The 21,669-nt window shown below is 43.4% G+C and overlaps 1 protein-coding gene across 6 annotated transcripts in view; it reads right to left on the bottom strand.

The window, feature by feature from the left end:
• LOC102266917 (uncharacterized protein C1orf226 homolog) overlaps positions 1 to 21,669 on the bottom strand; it is a 359,994-nt gene that overhangs the window by 149,724 nt on the left and 188,601 nt on the right. For 2 of the 6 annotated variants that reach the window (XM_070366596.1, XM_070366593.1), the window contains exon 3: positions 1,521 to 1,597. The exons of the other annotated variants lie outside the window; for them this stretch is intronic. In XM_070366596.1, coding sequence (XP_070222697.1) covers positions 1,521 to 1,589 — 69 coding nt within the window. In that variant the 5' untranslated portion in view covers positions 1,590 to 1,597. The remainder of the gene's footprint in view (positions 1 to 1,520; positions 1,598 to 21,669) is intronic. 6 annotated transcript variants of the gene reach the window in all.

Below are 21,669 nucleotides of genomic sequence, written 5' to 3'. Positions count from 1 at the left end.
CTGGCTTGCTCACACAGAAAACAATCACTTCCATTGTTTGTTTCTCAGTGTTTCTCCTGTGCATAAGACTGCATTCATGGCATGAGTTTACCATACTACAGATGTCATACTCCAAGGGATTCACCCATCTGAACTTGGTCACCTATTGCTGTTCAGCTGCTGAGTTGTGTTCGACTCTTTGCGACACCATGGACTGCAGAGCACCAGGTTTCCCTGTCCTTCACTGTTGTTCACGCCACAGCCACGGATTACAGCTTTCACTGTGGGACTCCTGTCCTGATCAGCACCTTACACATAGCACTGGAAGGTCATGAAAGAGGAAATGAGAGAATGTAGACAGCTCAGAGAAATTCACAGCCTATTCTATTAAAAAAAAAAAAAAAAATCTCCATCAGCAAATAACTCACACTGAAATCCCTCTCCTGGGCCAGCTAGCCAGGTCTCTCAGCAAGAAATGGTAAAAGAAGTGGAGGGAGAAGAAAGAGCTATTTGGGGAAGGGTCTAGGCTGTGCACTTCAATCTGGCCGGGGCCGGCTGGAACAGACAAGCAGAGAGAAGATGTAGATCCCGGCTTCTGGAGAAAGAGCCATCATAAATAAAAGCTGCCAGAGAGGAGGGGAAAACTGACCAACCTATAATACAAATTCTGGGAGCCACCTCAAAATAAAATGCTCTTCAAGGTCATCTTGAGTCCTTCCCAGTACTTTAGAACAGCCTCTTGGATGCTAATTAACCCTCCAGATTCCATGGCCCCAAGGGAGATGTAAATGTGTTCAACTGATGAGTATCCTCAATCTGTACTATTCCTGGAGCTCTAACAGCTTTCCAAAGGGCCTTTTGAAGAAAAGCATTTTGACAGCACCATAGAAAGTCTGAACCAAAATGAACCGCAAAGAGCCTCTCTGGAGAGGAAGCAGGAACAGTGGCAAAAGAAAGATCTGGATCCAAATCCCACCACATCGGGCATCCACCACTTGTGTGAGGCCAGGGGGGTCACTCAAGCCACCTAAGCCTCAGGCTCTCTACCTGCAAAAAGAGGACAACATCGCCTGCTCCACAGGTTGTATTGGTAAAAAGCCCAGCCCTGTTCCTGATTTACAGTGTTCTACAGTTGTAATCTGGAGAAGGCAATGGCACCCCACTCCAGTACTCTTGCCTGGAAAATCCCATGGATGGAGGAGCCTGGTAGGCTATAGTCCATGGGGTCGCTAGGAGTAGGACAAGACGAGCAACTTCACTTTCACTTTTCACTTGCATGCACTGGAGAAGGAAATGGCAACCCACTCCAGTGTTCTTGCCTGGAGAATCCCAGGGACGGCGGAGCCTGGTGGGCTGTCGTCTATGGGGTCGCACAGAGTCAGACACGACTGAAGCGACTTAGCAGCAGCAGCAGCAACAGTTGTAATCTGTGGAATCCTATAAACAGTGCTATACCATACAGTCCCTCTGCTGCTGCTGCTCAGTAGCTTAGAATTTAGCACATATTATCCTCACATCCTTTCTCCTTTGTAACCACTCACCAATACCAGCCTCTCACGACACACCAGCCACTGCAGAAAATGCATCCGTGTAGATTCTCGAGGCCTCATGTTCCTCACTGTAAAATGACCAACATGTTTGCCTATTATTAGTCAGTCAGCAAGACGGCAGTGGCGCCAGCTTGCCAATCTTGCCTCCCAAGTCCAGCTTTCCCGTGCTCCTCATTGTCTGCCAGTCCCATGGCTGTGCCCCGGAGGCATTCTCAGTTCTGAACATTATTCCCTACTCATACATGCTCACTTTCCCTAGAGCCCATCTCAAATTCCTCGGCCTTTGCTGGGGTTCCAAGTTACCTCAGCTTTAATTTTCACCTGCGACTCTCATTATTAACAAGCTGCACACTTCCTTTTCTGGATCCAAACATAGGCACTAGCAAGAAGGCCTAGGAAATTTTTCTATACTACCAGAAGGCTTATGAAATCTTAATGAGAGGATGATCTATCAGCCTAAACACGTTCAGATTATTTTCAAGTGAAAATCAGAAACACTTGTTAGGGTTGGCACGGTGTGTGCAGGGGGTCAGGCACATGGGGTGATGGCAGCTTTCATGTTCGCCCATTCCTACACAGGATGGCACATGTAATTCCCAACCAGTGGCACCCTCCTGAGCTGTTCCTGGGCTCCAGAAATCTCAGTCCTATGAGATCCTGACTTTAAAAACAACAACAATAAAAAAAACTAGTGTCAATGACACAAAACATCTCATCTATTTTATTAGAAAAATAAACAGGTCCTAACTTGGTTTGGACTTCCCTGATGACTCAGCTGGTAAAGAATCTGCCTGCAATGTGGGAGACCTGAGTTTGATCCCTGGGTTGGGAAGATCCCCTGGAGAAGGGAACAGCTACCCACTCCAGTATTCTGGCCTGGAGAATTCCATGCACTGTTTAGTCCATGGGGTTGTAAAGAGTCAGACATGACTGAGCGACTTTCATTTCACTAACTTGGTTTAGTCAACTTGCCCAAATCCTATCCCTTCTTTCCTCTTTAATCACTCAGGAGCCTCTAGAGGAGTCAGTATTATCTCTCAAGATAGGAATTATCATTTCCTTGGTACAGCACATGTCTGCTTCTTATTTTTGGGATTCATGAATTTAAAAAGATAAATTTTCAACCAAATTGTGTCAGCAAAAACTTTTTGAAGTGGCTTGGAAAATTAAAATCGACAGATAATCAAAAGAAAAAAGTTCACGAGATTAGTCAGTTCTGGTGGGAAAACTGCAACGGTCTCACAAGATTATATCCACAAAAGTGGTGACATTTCCTCCAATTTTAGCATTTTAAGAGTCAAGAGAGAAGTAGGGGGATCAAAGATTATGGAAACACCTAAACTTTTACTTATCTTATTGACCAGAATGTTACAGATTCATTGTTAATTTTTGTTTTCTATGAATGCAAAGTGGTTAGTTATGTGTGTTTAATTTTTCTCTGGTAGTTCATAAAGGTAACAGGGCAAAATAGCAGTTGTTCCCGCATCAGTAACTGCCCTCAGCTTCATCCATGAGAAACAGCTTTGTTCACTTGAGAGCTCAATCAATACATATTTATTTGGGCCAACTAGGTGCTATAGAACAGTCCATTAGAACTTTCCAGAATAATGGAATTTTTTTTTTAATCTGTTCTTTCTACCCTAGATGCCAGTCACATGTGACTATCAAGCACTTGGAATATGGCTAGTACAACTGAGGAACTGAATGTTACTTTAAACTTAAATTCTCACATGTGTCCAGTGGCTATTGAATTGAATAGCACACCAATAAGGGACACCAAGACATGAGAACACATGAACGGAAAATCATGTTGTATCTGGAAGAACAAGATAAGGACATAAGAAAAGCTAACTCATAAGTACAAGTTAGTAAGTAAAATTGCCCTCCAAGTCTTCACGTTCTCTATGCAAAAGCCCCTGTTGACCAGCTGTCAGCATAACCATCACTTGTTCAGGGAAGTGTTTCCAAGGGCTAATCATACCATAGACCCTGTCCTTTAGCAGATTTTAGATGAATGCTCATGCATATGTGTAATTATCTGATTAGGTCTTGATTCCAGTTTCTATTAGGGCAGAAACTGTGTTGATTTTTTCTCACTACTGTGCTCCAACACAGTACGTGGCACATAGTAGGTTTAAAATTAACATGTGTCAAACAACTGAATAAATTATTAATTGAGCTCCTGGATGTAAAAATGATCACAAAATATAAGGCACAATAGAAATGTTTGTGATTGTTACTTGGTGTGGATGATGACAAGAGAATTAATCCTCTTAGCTGCTGGAAACCATTCTGCTTTCATTTAAGTAACAAAATTGCTGCATTTGCAGGACACCACAAGGAAAGGGACTCATACAAGCTATCCCACGGTGCCCTATTTCAGTATTCTCTTCAGGACCATGCCAAAATATCCAGCTCATCTGTGTTCAGATGCAGTACTGCTTTGTTCTGATCCATTGCTGGTCACTGTGGGAGCTTTGGTTGAGTCATCTGGCCTTTTAAAAAGGAGAGGTCTATTGGTAAAGTCTGCTGGGTATCTGGTGCTGGACCATAGACAATGCATTCTGGCCATGGATTAGGCTGAGAAAAGCACTCCAGGTCCCCCCAACCCCCACCTCTGCCTGAATCCAACTCTATACCCAAAGTGCCATGGGCATCAGGAGCCAAAGGAAACTGCAGTGGCCAAGGCCCGGGAGAGCTTGCTCCCCCATGCTGACACATTCAAGGGAACAAAGGCCTTCCAAGTTGCACTGAGCTGGTCTGAAGATGGAAGGTCTTTATGCAGGTTTCCAAGGAGATAACTCTGATGCTGTTACCATGGAAACTGTTGCTACCATCTATTGTCCATCACCCCTTGACAGAAAGTTGGGGCAGGGGGGTTTGTTGATGGAGAAGGAAACAAGAAGAGTTGGATTTAAGTCAAGATGAAGAAAACTCAAATGGGTTCCCTAAAGACTTCTGTGGTGTATGTGAACAAAACCTCCAATCTCCAAAGGAAATGAATTAGGGACATGAGCATCTATGGTTTCTTATTATTAGTGCGGGTAGAGCTGGAGTAAAGTGCGACATGAGAATGACCTCTACCCAGTTGCTGGGCCTTGTCACCTAGGATCTCCGGAGGGAACACTCAAGCGTAAGGGTCAGTGGTGATGTGCAAGCCATAACCCCTGAAGCTGCAGAACCATAAGGAAACTCCCTTCTTTCCTGCTGAAAACTTTTTTTCAGGTAGGAGAGGAGCATATTAGAAGTCCCTCTAATTTTTGCTATTATCTTATAATATCCACTACCAGCAAAGTGGTAATTTTTTTAATCTAATGAAAGCAGCTTATGGGAAAAATAGAATAGTTCCATGAACAACAAACACACAGAAATGCATCTGGGTAACAGAAGGCATACTGGACTTGGCATCAAGGTCATTCTCATCATTTATTACATGCATGGCCTTGGGCACTTCACTGCTTGAGTCTCAATTATCTCCTTTCATGGAAATAGTTACTGCCAAGTCTACTTCGTACGGTACGAAGTCTTATGAAGGAATTACACCATCTACGCCAAGAACCACGGACCTAACACACCTTACCCATATTAACAAAAGGCTTTTGACTTCAATTACTCCAGGCAGGATTGCTATAAATCCTTTTGTGTTATCCAACTTTGTGTTTGGAAAACAGTTGGTACCCAACCAATTATTAATAATATGACATTAAAATTATGGGTGATGAGATGGACTATGTCTTCACAGTCTTCTGCTTATTTTCTTACCTAGGCCCTCAGGCCATATGAAAGCATCAAGTCTGACAATTAGATCTAACTTTTTCCCAAAGTAGTTTTGGAAAGTTAAATTTCAATTGGAAATAAGATACTGAAGTTACAGGGGGAGGTCTGTGGAAGAGCAGGGATAGAAAGTAGAAACTGGGGAAAAGAAATGAATCTTGCAGGGGCATTGTCAAACATGAAACATCTAACTAGAGTAGAGAATGGGAGTTGGGAAAGATCTGGAGTCTGGACATAGAAACAAGAATAGAAATTATATACTGATGCTACCCCAAACTAGAAAGCCTTCACATCTTTCATACTCTTTATAAAGACAACAAAAAGTTTGAGATCCATCTTACAAAGTAAGCACGCACAAAGCTGCCAGGTAGGACCTGCAGTCTGCCATACCTTCTTCAAAAAAGGTGACTCAGACCTGGGCACTCCAGAAGCCAGACAAAGGAGGCATTCAGGATGGAGCAAAGAAAATGCAATTTAGTTCCTGTAGCTCTGAATAAGTTCCTTATTTATGTTTTTCTCTCAAATAACACTGCTGTGCATTGTTGGGATATTCTCAGATCAGGACCATCTCTCTTGAGGTATCAGAAAGGAGGGAAAGAGAGAGGCAAGGAATGCAAATGCCTTTCCAATCATGGGATTGGTTCAGTTCAGTTCAGTTGTTCAGTCATATCCGACTCTTTGGGACCCCATGAACTGCAGCACGCCAGGCTTCCCTGTCCGTCACCAACTCCTGGAGTTCACGCAAACCCATGTCCATCAAGTCGGTGATGCCATCCAACCATCTCATCCTCTGTCATCCCCTTCTCCTCCTGCCCTCAATCTTTCCCAGCATCAGGGTCTTTTCAAATGAGTCAGCTCTTCGCATCAGGTGGCCAAAGTATTGGAGTTTCAGCTTCAACATCAGTCCTTCTGATGAACACCGAGGACTGGTCTCCTTTTGGAGGGACTGGCTGGATCTTCTTGTAGTCCAAGGGACTCTCAAGGGTCTTTTCCAACACCAGTTCAAAAGCATCAATTCTTCAAAGCTCATCTTTCTTTATAGTCCGACTCTCACATCCATACATGACCAATGGAAAAACCATAGCCTTGACTAGATGGACCTTTGTTGGCAAAGTAATGTCTCTGCTTTTCAATATGCTGTCTAGGTTGGTCATAACTTTCCTGCCAAGGAGTAAACATCTTTTAATTTCATGGCTGCAATCACCATCTTCAGTGATTTTGGAGCCCCCCAAAATAAAGTCAGCCACTGTTTTTGCCATGAAGTGATGGGACCAGATGGCATGATCTTAGTTTTCTGAATGTTGAGCTTTAAGCCAACTTTTTCACTCTCCTCTTTCACTTTCATCAAGAGGCTCTTTAGTTCTTCTTCACTTTCTACCATAAGGGTGGTGTCATCTGCATATCTGAGGTTATTGACATTTCTCCCAGCAATCTTGATTTCAGCTTTTGCTCCCTCCAGCCCAGTGTTTCTCATGATGTACTCTGCAAATAAGTTAAATAAGCAGGGTGACAATGCACAGCCTCGATGTACTCCTTTTCCTATTTGGAACCAGCCTGTTGTTCCATGTCCAGTTCTAACTGTTGCTTCCTGACCTGCATACAAGCACAGAAGCATGGCCAAGAGAAGCTACCCCTCGTCCAAGGTCAGGGGCAGTGGCCAAGAGGAGCTACCCCATATCTGAGGTAAGGAGCAGCAGCTGCGCTTTGCTGAGCAGCCCTGAAGAGACACCCCACGTCCAAGGTAAGAGAAACTCAAGTAAGATGGTAGGCACTGAGAGAGGGGATCAGAGGGCAGACAGACTGAAACCACGATCACAGACAACTAGCCAATCTGATCACACGGACAACAGACTTGTCTAACTCAATGAAACTAAGCCATGCCATGTGGGGCCACCCAAGACAGACGGGTCATGGTAAAGAGGTTTGACAGAATGTAGTCCACTGGAAAAGGGAATGGCAAACCACTTCAGTATTCTTGCCTTGAGAACCCCATGAACAGCATGAAAAGGCAAAAAGACAGGATACTGAAAGGGGAACTCCCCGGGTTGGTAGGTGCCCGATATGCTACTGGAGATCAGTGGAGAAATAACTCCACAAAGAATGAAGGGATGGAGCCAAAGCAAAAACAACACCCAATTGTGGCTCTGACTGGTGATAGAAAGAAGGTCCAATGCTATAAAGAGCAATATTGCATAGGAACCTGGAATGTCAGGTCCATGAATCAAGGCAAATTGGAAGTGGTCAAACAGGAGATGGCAAGAGTGAACGTCGACATTCTAGGAATCAGGGAACTAAGATGAACTGAAATGGGTGAATTTAACTCAGATGACCATTATATCTACTACTGTGGGCAAGAATCCCTTGGAAGCAATGGAGTAGCCATCATAGTCAACAAGAGAGTCTGAAATGCAGTACTTGGATGCAATCTCAGAAACGACAGAATGAACTCTGTTCATTTCCAAGGCAAATCATTCAATATCACGATAACCCAAGTCTATGCCCCGACCAGTAATGCTGAAAAAGCTGAACAGTTCAGTGAAGACCTACAAGACCTTCTAGAACTAACACCCCAAAAAGATGTCCTTTTCATTATAGGGGACTGGAATGCAAAAGTAGGAATTCAAGAAATACCTGGAATAACAGGCAAATTTGGCCTTGGAGTAATGGGATTGGTAGCATTGATTAATCCTACATGCTAGGAAGAAAGGTAGTGTGACAACATGCTAAATGTTCTAACTCTTGGCTTTAGGTCTTTCTTGATACCCATTATGAACCCAGCACCAAGCTAAGACCACACAGTCAAAAAAGGGGTCACTGAAAGACAGTGGCCAAAGAAGTTAATGTCCTTGGTCCCACCAAAATAAGATTCATGCTTTGCTATAGCTTTAAATATGGTTCCCACAAAAATGACTTCCAGAGTGTTAACAGTCTCTGAATACCATGATCTGCCCAACCTAATAAGGGACAGAATTTCTTCTCAACAATTTTGTGCTTCAATAAGAACAGATTGGCCACGCTGATTTTGCCCAGATCTCATGACATACTCACAGCACAGAAAGGGAGTGCTCAAATGGACCAGACATATCATACACTATTATCCAGGCTTCGCATTTTAGAGTTGAAATTGTTGAAGCCAAGAGACCCAATAATGACTTGTCCAGGGTTAGGAGCCAAGGAGCACAGATTCCAGGCCAGAATATCACTGTATTATTTCTGTCACATTAAACCACCATCTTAATCCTGCATGTACTAATTTCATCTCTTCAATTAGGCTAAACTATCTTTGACAAGAATTTTATCTTTTCCTAGTAATTTTAGGCATTCATGCCATAACCCATAGTACCAAGCTAAAGCATCTAAGGAAGGTATTGGGAACTCAAGAAATGGATTCTAAAGCAGGTCTCAATTCACCAACACACTTCACAGAAATCTTGGCTATTTCTGGGGTAGGAGTTGATCACTCCACCCTCCTTTGAAACAATTTCTTTTCTAGTCCCCAAATCTTGACTCTTTAGGAAGAATTCTAGCCATAAGGGCATCTGGACTGCCATCTTTAAGGAGAGTCAATGACAACTTCCCCACCTCTCAGGTTTTTAATGTTAGTTTAAATATTATGCTTTAACAGAGCTAGTGGTTGGAGTAGGGTGTGCTCTTTCAAAACCTTGCAATTTAAGGAATCCATCACTATCTCACATTAAAATAGCCCACCAGAGACTCTTACAAAAAGGGATTACCAATTTCATTGCCAAAAAGAATTGAAGACTCACTCACACTACTGATATTCTGACATACCCAAAAAGCAAGCCAGTATTTGGGCCTAAATAGATCCTGGTAGTCTGACTTGTTTCTGTACTAAACCTGACTAGTTGGTATGATTTGAAAATGTCTCACTCAGAAAGCAATGTTTAAAAAGGAATTGCTGATGGACATCTGGGTTTTTTCCAGTTTGGGTTATTATTACACTTAAGGCTACCATGAACATTCATGCACAAGTCTGTGCATGCTTTCATTTCTCTTGCATACATACCTAGAAGTAGAATGGTTGCATTATAAGGTAGGTAAATGTTTAACTTTATAAGAAACTGCCCACCTGTTTTTCAAAGTGGCTGTACCATTTTACATTCCCACCAGCAGTATGTCAAGAGTTCCTCATCAGTACTTGATATGGTCAGTCTTTTCAATTTCATTCATTCTTACAGTTAAGTAGTAGTATCTCATTATGGTTTTAATTTGCATTTTCCTGATGACAAATGATGCTGAGTATCTTTTTATGTACTTATTAGTCATCCACATATCTTTTGTGAAGCAACTGGATTCAAATCTTTTACCCACTTTTTAAATTGAATTGTTTTCTTATCAATGAATTTTAAGAGTACTTTGTAGATTTTGGATAAAGTCCTTTAGACAAGAAAGTCTATGGCAACTGCTTCCCTTAAAGACAAAATATCTTACTGATTTCCTTAAGCCTTTCCCTCATTCCACCAGTTATTCCTCCCCTGCTACAGTAGCATCACAATCTAAACATTTAAATGAAGGGACAAGCAAAATGGTCTCATTAGCCTCTATGACCCTGTCTGGCACAGCTGATCAGGAAGCAGACATCTTCTCAAACCCCTGACTTTGACTCAAGTCCATTTTATACTCACACACTTCTGCAAGAAGTCAACATTATACGCAATGGAGTATTACTCAGCCATTAAAAAGAATTCATTTGAATCAGTTCTAATGAGGTGGATGAAACTGGAGCCTATTATACAGAGTGAAGTAAGCCAGAAGGAAAAACACCAATACAGTATACTAACGCATATATATGGAATTTAGAAAGATGCTAACAATAACCCTGTGTACGAGACAGCAAAAGTGACGCTGATGTATGGAACAGTCTTATGGAATCTGTGGGAGAGGGAGAGGGTGGGAAGATTTGGGAGAATGGCATTGAAACATGTAAAATATCATGTATGAAATGAGATGCCAGTCCAGGTTCAATGCGATACTGGATGCTTGGGGCTGGTGCACTGGGACGACCCAGAGGGATGGTATGGGGAGGAGGAGGAGGTTCAGGATGGGGAGCACATGTATACCTGTGATGGATTCATTTTGATATTTGGCAAAACTAATACAATTATGTAAAGTTTAAAAATAAAATAAAATAAAAAAAAAAAAAAAAAGAAGTCAACATTAACGTTTCTTACTTCAAGAGACACTACCTTTAATCAGCAGTTCTCAACAGGGAGACAATTTTGCCCCCCAGAGAACATTTGGCAATGTCCAGAGATATTTATTTGTCACAACTAGGTGGGGGAACAGTTGTCACTGGCATTTAGTGGGTAGAGGCCAGATATACTGCTAGATACCCACAATGCACAGATCAGCCCGCCAAACAAAGAATTTTGTGGAAACCCTGTTTTAACAGTATTAATATTCGCAGGTATTGTTTTAGATAATGGAATAGAAATACTGATTTAAGAGCCAGGAAATATGGGTTCTTCTCCTAGCTCTGTCACTAACTAGTTCTGTAACCTCAGGCAAAGCACCTAAACTCTCAAAGTCCCCAATATCTCATCTGTTAAAGGCAAGGCATAACCTAAATTACCTCTAAGTTCTCCAATTGCAAAGAAATACAACCCTATGACCATTTATGCAAAACCGCACATAACTTGGAGCAGTCATGAAAATGACTTTAGGTTCTCCATGTTTAAGGAGTTTGACAACATAACGATAAAGGTTTGTTTAAGAGAATAGTCCCTGAGAATGTTTCTCATTAAAAAAGACGGGAACCAACTGCTGACCTGGGCTGGGACCCCAAACAGAGATGGGAAGACAAGAAGACCAGATGGGCTTCTAGCACCTGCCAGAAGAATTCAGGTGTTCCCAGAACAGAAACTGTCCCGCTGAGCTAGATCCCTTCCTACCCTCCCTTCTATCCAACTCACTCAACGTCAGTGATGTAAACACGAACTTAGAATGTGACTTCCACAGCAGAGCAGGTGAAAACCCTTCCAGGGCCAATTTGCCTAGCAGATGGAGTTTCCAACTCAAAAGTGAGATGGTGCCGGTGAGACAGTGTCTCTGAAAATCCTGACAGAGCTCTGATCGGAAGAAAGTCACCTGGTAGTGGAACCCTGGGACTCACCTCAGCGAAACAACAGGCTTATTACTGCAAACCCAGGCAACACAAACCCTGAATCCTAACCAAGTTTCTGCCACTCAGGCCCCCTTTGGGGGGAAGCAGATCCTCCACCAATTCTTACAACAGCTGTTCTGCAGGTTAAATGAGGTTGAAAATTGTTCCTAAGAGTCCCTGCAAGAATAAACAGACGGCTAACATCTCGGACAGCCCTGGGGTAAACTTATTTCATTTCAAACCGACAAAAAATTATAAACGTTAAGGAAGAAGATTTACCAGAAACAACCTGCCTCTCAAAAGTAATCCCAAGAGCTTCCCACAGATATTCCTGGTGAAAGCACCATGATTTCCATCATAATTGACGGTTAAGAAGAGGAGCAAGGTTGACTATGCACTCCTTGCACTTTTTCCAACAGGATAGGGTCAAAATTGGGACGTATTATTAACCACTGTCATCTCTCCTCTCTGTTTTTCTTCTGTGAAGAGAAAGAAAGCTTCCTACATGCATACCTACAGGAAAAGGGGAATACAAAGGACACACAATGCAGAAGTGAATACCTTGGTCTCCAGTAGGAAATGTTCTCAGGCTGTAGCCCATACCCATTACGGCTCAACATCACCTACATGGTTTGCCTCCAACTAACCCAGAGCTTGACAGAACCATGAGAAGCATGCAGCTAGAACAGAGCTGCAGCCCTTACCCCTCAGCTTACTCCCCTGTCTGCCTCCAGAACCATTCCACAGACAAGCCTGAGGCCAAGCCACTGCAGAGACTTTTGCCAACAGTTTAACTAATCAGGACGTCAGAACTAAAGTAGAGAGACTATTCATCACCAGCCTAAAGACAGAACAGTAAGCGCCGTTAGTGATGCCTGTGACTTCTAGTTAATCAGGCTCCTCCTGCACCGCCTGCTGTGTGCGTGGGTGTGTGTGTGTATGTGTGTACGGAGTTGGGGGGAATGTCAGCTCAAACTCACAGCAGCACGTAAAATCAAGTCTTCTTTATTAAATTGCTCATTTTTTCTCTTCTACATTTGCCTGTCCCCTTCTTTGCAAGGACCAGTTAGCAATAAAATCTGAAAGACAGCTAGGAGTGTTATGTTCTGTGCTGAACCAGATGACTTAAGCAATTTCTCTTCTCTAGGATTTGAGCCCTATCTCCTCTGGGCTGACTCCTCTGGGCTCAGTTCCTGGAGGCTGACTATCCCCGCGGCTATTTCTATGTAACAAATTACAACATCTATAACATAACCACTTTTTAATTCTGCCTGCACTTTTACAAGTCAGAAATGTGGGAGAGGCTGCACAGTTCTCACTTGGGTTCTCATGCAGTCACAGTCGGAGGCTGGCTAGAGCTGCAGTTATCTGGAGGTCAGATGATGCTGGGCGTCCGGGATGGCTCACTCACAAAGCTGGCAGCCAGTGCCGGCTGTCCACCGGAGCTCAGCTGGAGCTGTCGACCAGAGTGCCCACGAGTGGCCTCTCCACTGAGGCTGCATCAGGCTAGCGGGACTTCTTAATGGGCAGCTGGCTCCTCTCAGATAGTTGTCTGGCCCTTTTGGGACCTAGTCTCACAAGTCCCACAACTTCGGAAGTCACATACTTCCATTCATTCTGTGAGCTATAAGTGAGTCCTTAAGGTCAGCTCTTCCTGGGGTCCCATCACTTCCTGGCAAATAAAAGAGGAAAAAGTAAAAGTAGTGACAGATTTTCTTTCCCTGGGCTCCAAAATCACTGTGGATGGTAACTGCAGGCATGAAATTGGAAGACGTTTGCTTCTTGAAAGGAAAGCTATGACAAATCTAGACAGTGTATTAAAAAGCAATGACATCACTTTGCCGACAAAGATCTGTATAGTCAAAGCTATGGTTTTTCCTTGAGAGTCCCTTGGACAGCAAGGAGATGAAAACCAATCAATCCTAAAGGAGATCAACCCTGAATGATGCTGAAGCTCTAATACTTTGGCCACCTGATGTGAAGAGCCGACTCAATGGAAAAGACCCTGATGCTGGGAAAACTTGAGGGCAGAAGGAGAAGGGGGCAACAGAGGATGAGATGGTTGGACCGACTCAATGGACATGAACTTGAGCAAACTCCAGGAGACAGTGGAAGACAGGGAAGCCTGGCATGCTGCAGTCCATGGGGTCACAAAGAGTCAAACATGACTTAGAGACGGAACAACAACAAAGGTCAGCTCAGACACAAGGGGAATTAGTCCTAGATCTCATCGCTCAATGGTCTGAGTGTTAAAAACATTCACAGGCATGTTTTAAGATCCCACATTGACCTGTTTTAACATTCTAGTCCACTTGAGGTCAGGAAATCTGCCTTGTTCACTACTGTAGGTCACACACATAGCAGACTGGCTGGCATACAATAGATGTTCAATAAACAGATGTTGAATGAATGCATGCATGACCAAAAAGAAAAATGAGCTTCCACAGTGGAGAATCAATTTTTTAAGAGGAAAAATTATTTCCTTCCTGAATGCAGAGTTCCAAAGAATAGCAAGGAGAGATAAGAAAGTCTTCCTCAGAGATCAGTGCAAAGAAATAGAGGAAAACAATAAAATGGGAAAGACTAGAGATCTCTTCAAGAAAATTAGAGACACCAAGGGAACATTTCATGCAAAGATGGGCTCGATAAAGGACAGAAATGGTATGGACCTATCAGAAGCAGAAGATATTAAGAAGAGGTGGCAAGAATACACAGAAGAACTGTACAGAAAAGTTCTTCATGACCCAGATAATCACAATAGTGTGATCACTCACCTAGAGCCAGACATTCTGGAATGTGAAGTCAAGTGGGCCTTAGGAAGCATCACTATGAACAAAGCTAGTGGAAGTGATAGAATTCCAATTGAGCTATTTCAAATCCTAAAAGATGATGCTGTGAAAGTACTTGGACTCAATATGTCAGCAAATTTGGAAAACTCAGCAGTGGCCACAAGACTGGAAAAGGTCAGTTTTCATTCCAATCCCTAAGAAAGGCAATGCCAAAGAATGCTCAAACTACTGCACAATTGCACTCATCCCTCATGCTAGTAGAGTAATACTCAAAATTCTCCAAGCCAGGCTTTAGCAATACGTGAACCGTGAACTTCCAGAAGTTCAAGCTGGTTTTAAAAAAGGCAGAAGAATCAGAGATCAAATTGCCAACATCTGCTGGATCATCGAAAAAGCAAGAAAGTTCCAGAAAAACATCCATTTCTGCTTTACTGACTATGCCAAAACCTTTGACTGTGTGGATCACAATAAACTGTGGAAATTCTTCAAGAGATGGGAATCCCAGACCACCTGACCTGCCTCTTCAGAAACCTGTATGCAGGTCAGGGAGCAACAGTTAGAACTGGACATGGAACAACAGACTGGTTCCAAATAGGAAAAGGAGTACGTCAAGGCTGTGTACTGTCATCCTGTTTATTTAATTTATATGCAGAGTACATCATGAGAAATACTGGGCTGGAAGAAGCACAAGTTAGAATCAAGATTGCTGGGAGAAATATCAATAACTTCAGATATGCAGATGACACCACCCTTATGGCAGAAAGTGAAGAGGAACTAAAAAGCCTCTTGATGAAAGTGAAAGAGGAGAGTGAAAAAGCTGACTTAAAGCTCAACATTCAGAAAACAAAGATCATCCCATCCACTCCCCTCACTTCTTGGCAAATAGATGGGGAAACGGTGGAAACAGTATCAGAGTTTATTTTTTTTGAGCTCCAAAATCACTGCAGATGGTGACTGCAGCCATGAAATAAAAAGACGCTTACTCCCTGGAATAAAGTTATGACCAACCTAGACAACACACTAAAAAGCAGAGACATTACTTTGTTAACAAAGGTCCATCTAGTCAAGGCTATGGTTTTTCCAGTAGTCATGTATGGATGTGAGAGTTGAACTATAAAGAAAGCTGAGCACCAAAGAATTGATGCTTTTGAACTGTGGTGTTGGAGAAGACTCTTGAGAGTCCCTTGGACTGCAGGGAGATCCAACGTGTCCATCCTAAAGGAAATCAGTCCTAGGTGTTCAGAGGAAGGACTGATCTTGAAGCTGAAACTCTAATACTTTGGCCATCTGATGCGAAGAGCTGACTCATTTGAAAAGACCCTCATGCTGGGAAAGATTGAGGGCAGAAGGAGAAGGGGATGACAGAGGATAAGATGGCTGGATGGCATCACCGACTCAACGGACATGGGTTTGGGTGGGCTCCGGGAGTTGGTGATGGACAGGGAGGCCTGGTTTGCTGTGGTTCATGGGGTCACAAAGAGTCGGACACGACTGAGCAACTGAACTGAACCTGAGCCTCGTCTTTGTTTCTCACTGCTATAGTGGGGATACAAATTCAACTTTCAAGGGATTGTGTTAAATGAGATAATTTATAATTTATGAGGAGGATTTTCATTTTCCCAGAGTTGCTGGAAAAGACTAGAAATGGTACCATGTGGCTAGACTCCCACACTGTTCACAGAGCTACAGCGCACACCTCCTTGTCAAAGCTGACATCTGTCATCCTATCTCAATGGGCTTCCCTTCCCTCCTCGGCCCAGTCAATCTTTGAAGGACTGTCTCCATCTTGGGCTCCTCCCAGAGAGGCAGTGTGGGGATTAAGAACCTGGAGCCTGAGTGTGCCTCCTGTCTCTCTGCTTCTTCAGTGTAGCCTGGGACACATTACTCAGTCTTTCTGTCTCATTCGCATCTTCAAAATGACGATAGTGATAGTACCGACCTCATACAGTGGTTACGAGGATTATATGAATCGCTATGCATTGAGTGCTCAGGTCACTGAGCATATAACAAGTGCGATGTGAGTGTAGTCAGCCATAATTATAACTCCGGCCTTCAGAGATCTCCCTCTCCTTTGAGCCCACAGTAAACACCCTCCAGAGTCCCCCAAATGCTGCTTCCTCACACTCTCTGCCTTCCACATGTAGCTTTCTCCTGAAAGGATGAACCTTAAAGCACTCAGAGCAGCGCCCGGCACAGGCTGAGAGCCCACTCGGTGTCGGCAATCATGCTGCCACGGAAAGCTCTTTCCCTTATTCCTAGTCATCTTTCAAGTCTCCTTTCAAACGTTTCCTTCCAAGAAGGTTTCCCTTCCATCCTAGATTAGGCCAAGTGTCTTTCCAATCAAGATCACTGCCAGACACTATGGGCCTTTCTGTAGACTACAAAAAGGCTCCCTTTCTGCAAGACAGCACGTATCTAGAGGAGTGGAGCATGGGCTGAATTTCAGCCTCTACTCACTCCTTTAACCAAGAACCCTTGAGCAACCCAACCCTGCCTCCAAGTGTACCCACTGCATTTCTCACACTCTACTGTCATTAGCCCTGGAAACATCTGTACCCTTTCAGCAGACTATAAACTCTGCAAGGGCAGGGCCACGATTACTCCAGATGAAATCTCTAATACCTGTACACCACTCAGCACTTAACAGGTGTTCAGCAAATATTTGTTGAATAAATGAATGGACCATGTGCCTCATATCCTTCCCTGGCGGCTGTATTTTCCAGGATCCCAGTGTAAGTACAAAGCCGCTCAATAACACAAACCTTTATCATCACCCTTAGGTCTGTGGTTTCTGTTGTTCTGAGTCGGGGGAAGACACAAACCCTTCCTTCCCAGGGACAGCAACCGGAAAGAGTCCTCTGCTGTAGGGTCCTCATCCGGGTTACCTACATGAGCTCAGTCACGTCCGACTCTGCAGCTTCATGGACTGTAGCCTGCCAGGCTCCTTTGTCCATGGAATTCCCCAGGAAAGAATACTGGAGTGGAGATACTGCCATTTCCTACTCCAGAGAATCTTCCCAACCTCTGCAAATGCAATTCTCCCTATTAAATAGCAAGGAGAGCCAACTGAGCTTGCCCAGGCTCAGGTAGAATGTGGAAGCCTTAAGTATTTCCCTGAAGGGTTCAGAAGGCATGGGATGAGGGTGCTGTCCCAGCCTCTACCCACAGAGCTGGAGGGCAGCAAGCCTGAGGCTGGTGCCAGGTAAGCGGGCACGCCGCAACACATACCCAACTGTCATGCGGTTCGGCAGGAACCACACTTGGGTCGTTTCCAGAAGTTATGTGGCCTGCATTTAGCAAACTAGCTACATGTGGCTAGTTTGTGGTAGTTGTGGCTTATTAAAAAGGAGCAGCAATAAGGCAATCTGGCAGTTTCACCTGAGCAGTTAAGGTATGGATTTCCATTAGTGTCTCTAGGGTGGTAGATAGCTAAGTGAATGCCCCTGAAGGATGCAAAGCTGCCTGGTCATAGTTCTGGCTTCTACTTTACTGGGACAAGTCACCTTCCTTCTATAAGGTATCCTTAAGTGTTGGTTGGCAATGTAGTGGTCTTTCTACCTCCTGGAATTATTTTGAAAATTAAATCAGATAAACATAAAGGCAATTTGAAAGTAAATTATTCTGTAACTTCTTATCACTGAGTTGTACAACTCCTCTGCAATGTCACCCCTTCCAAGCTGCTTTTCCAACTGAAATCCTTTCCGGCTGTCCTCATCCTACACATGGTCTCTAATAGGCCATTTATCTTAGCCAGTGATGTATGACTCTTTTAAGTACATCCCCAGGTTCTTTGGGGGCAGTGATCACCTCAGGTATTTTCTTGGGTACTTATGGCTCACAGCACAGTAGGATTCACTGAATATTTGCCTAATTATAAATATCAACACATGTGTGTACATATACACGCATACACATACATGTTCACCCTTTGCGTCCTCAGAGGATCTGACCATTGGAATAGCAAATATATCCTTTGGTCACAGGCATCAAAGGGCAGGGTTATTTTATGCCAAATTTCATTATACTCAAAACAGAGATGCAGTTGCAGTCCACTGAGTTTTAGAAATAGCTGACAAGTTAAAATCCTATCCAACTCAATAACTGAGAAAAAAGGAACTTGCAATAAAAGAGTATGATCTGTAGACCACACCAGGGTTCCCTCATAGGCACATTCCTTAGAAGAGCCTAATCAGCTCACCTGCAGGCACTTGCCCACATCAGAGGGGCCATCCAGGGCTCAGATCTGACATGGTTTCAGTAACCTTCTTACGAGACTTCTTATCAACACAATCATGGTCAGAAAAAAGTCTATTAAAACAGATGTTAAAAGCATATAGAACAGTCTTTTGGACTCTGTGAGAGAGGGAGAGGGTGGAATGATTTGGGAGAATGGCATTGAAACATGTATAATATCATATGTGAAACGAATAGCCGGTCCAGGTTTAACGCAGGATACAGGATGCTTGGGGCTGGTGCACTGGGATGACCCAGAAGGATGGTACAGGGAGGGAGGTGGAAGGGGGGTTCAGGATAGGGAACACGTGTACGCCCGTGGTGGATTCATGTTGATGTATGGCAAAACCAATACAATATTGTAAAGTAATTAGCCTCCAATTAAAATAAATAAATTTAAATTTTAAGAAAAAGCAAAAAAATCATAGAAAATAATGTGCCTACCTTAAAGAGTTTATTTTAATATAAACATTTAAATGTATGTTTATTCACCGATATTTCAATATGGATTGGAGATCTTATTCTATAGATATGCATCTACAGATTTCCCAAAGTCTTTCTGGCATAAATAACATACTGACTGATTTCTAGTTTTGCCTCCTTCCAAGTGGATTAAGAACTTAAAGACATAAATAAATGCAAAGATTTCTGGATGCAGAAATGTTCTAAGGTTTTTTGTTTCCCTCCAACTATTTTACTGCTATTTTCTTCATACCTAATTCATTGGCAACATCTTTTTTTTCTGCATTAAAAAAATTTTTTTTATGTTAGAACGTAGTTGATTAACAATGTTTTGTTAGTTTCAGGTGTACAAAGTGATTCAGTTATACACATATCTATTTTTTTTTCAAATTCTTTCCCCATTTAGGTTAATATGGAAAACTGAACAGAGTTCCCTGTGCTACACGGTAGGTCCCTATAGTTTATCTATTTTAAATATAGTAGGTGTACACATTATTGGCAACTTCTTTTGTAGCAACTCACTTTTATAAATTTTGTGCAAAACATTCAACTTAGTTCCATAAATACAGCACTTATAGGAGACTAGACGTTAAACACTGAGAAGAGTGCCTCATACATAGTAAGTGCTCACTGAACATTAGCTATTTTTTCTATTTCATTTATGTAATGATTATATTACTCAATTATAATAAATTTAGTTGGTACAAACAGGTTTGGAAACAAACAATTGGCCCTCAGCACACTGTTGTTGCTGCTCAGCCGCTAAGTCGGGTCTGACTCTTAGCACACAGTCAGGCCAAATGAAGGAGCAGAATCATGGTGGCATATAAGACGATAAGAACATGAGCATGTAACAGTTGTTAGTGAATAGTTAGTAGTTGTGAATATGTTTTGCAAAAAGGAATGAAGACCAAGAAATAAGTTAAGTGGAGGTCACCTGAGCTCTCCTTCTCTAAGCCTTTCGTCTCTCACCCTTGTCTATCAACGCCATCCCCAACCAGAGCTGTGGGTCGCTTAGCACAGGCTGTGACCTGCATAAACCCACCCAACTGAGGGCGTGAGTGAGGGCTGAAACCCAGCCACGCTGCCCTCTCCAAACATGGGGCTGCCTCCCACCCAGGGCAGAGGCGCCTTTCCCTAACCCGCACGCTGATCCCCCCTCCTGCCCCAGCCTGCCTCCCACCCTGTGTTCTCCTCACTCAAGCCCCTGGATTACTCAGAACACAATGAAGCAGGACTGCACGGATTCCCTGGAGGCTCAGATGGTAAAGAATCTCCCTGCATTGCAGGAGACCCGGGTTCGATCCCTGGGTCGGCAAAATCCCCTGGAGAAAAAGGGCATGGCTCCCCACTCCAGTCTTCTTGCCTGGAACATCTCCATGGACAGAGGAGCCTGGCGGGCTACAGTCCATGGGGTCACAAAGAGTCGGACACGACTGAGCCTCTAAGCGCAACACAGCATAGGGTTACTGCACTGCGGCATACTGGAAAAGACGCCTTCATTAAAAACAACAGCACAGTCAAAGAAAGAAATGTTTGCATGTGAAATGTGATGAGTTTTTTCAGGCCTGGCTCCCACTAACTGGGGAAGCAGCACCACCTCAGACAGCAACACTGCCCAGAGCCTGCCTGCACGCCTGGCTGTGAGCCAACTGTCTCACGCTCGTCTTATTTTTGCCCTCAGAACGGAGACAAGGAGACTGAAAAGGATTCACACTTCTGTTTAGACAGTGCACTTAAATTTTTCAAAATACAAAGCTAAAACTTTCCCTGCAAAATCTCCCTTTAAGTGAGGTAGTTGATGAAGTGTTAGAACAGGTGGTCTGTGTCCATTTGAGTTGAACGTTCTTTCTGCGATAAAGGACTTGATTATGCTTTAATTCTATAGACCTCATTTTCATTCTTGTTAATCATCTGTCAGTTGCCTGTGTTAGTATCAGACAGATGTAGTAGAGTTAATCCAAAATCACATGTGCTTAGAAATCTAGACTGAACAGCATCTTCACCAAAGCAGGCACCCAATTGAAAAAGGAATTGTTTCCCAGGGGGCCTTAATGCCCATGTAAATCCCTGTGCGAAACTGGGAACCAGAGACAGAAAGTAAGTGACTGATGGGCAGAGGGCTGGAAAGCAAATCCAAACCTCCAGACCTGTAATCTCAGAGTCTGCACTGCCTTCCCGGGTTCCAATTTTACAGTTAAATGGCTTAGCAAGGGCTTTACTGGTTTGAAGTCAACATTAGGAGACATTAGGCTCTACCAGCATGATACTGGCCCTTAGTCTCTAAAGAGAATTTGCCCAATTAAAATTTCAACATTGGTCCTACTTGAGGGGACCTTAGCTTTCAGGCTGAAGCTAAAAACTTCATTAAGTCCAGTGTTCCTCCTGCAAAGAAAGAGTCAAGAATCCTTTCCAGGAAAGGTGAGCTGGCCTCAGCCGTAACTGGGAAATGAACTGGTTTAAACCACTACCCTTCCAGCAGACACCAAGGTGAATTCAACAGCAATGACACCACCTCCACTCTCAAGTAAGTGGCGATTCAGCTAGATGAGGCTGCTTGGATGCCTAAGCAGAAGGGGAGACAGATGAACGAGGCAGAAGGACCTAAATGCAGAGCCGGTTGGTGAAAGAAGGCCCAAAACCAGCCAGCCTCTTCTGTATCAGAGGCCCAGCCTGTGAGCTGAGTTCAGGTTTAAAGAGGCTATCTCTAAACAAAGAAAGCAGTAAAGGAGAATGGAGAAGCACCCCAAAAGCTGGT

This window comes from Bos mutus, chromosome 3 (assembly GCF_027580195.1).
Source record: "Bos mutus isolate GX-2022 chromosome 3, NWIPB_WYAK_1.1, whole genome shotgun sequence".
Taxonomy (NCBI): Eukaryota; Metazoa; Chordata; class Mammalia; order Artiodactyla; family Bovidae; genus Bos; species Bos mutus.
Note: the sequence above shows the minus strand (reverse complement) of the source record. Positions and strands in the feature narration are given on the sequence as shown.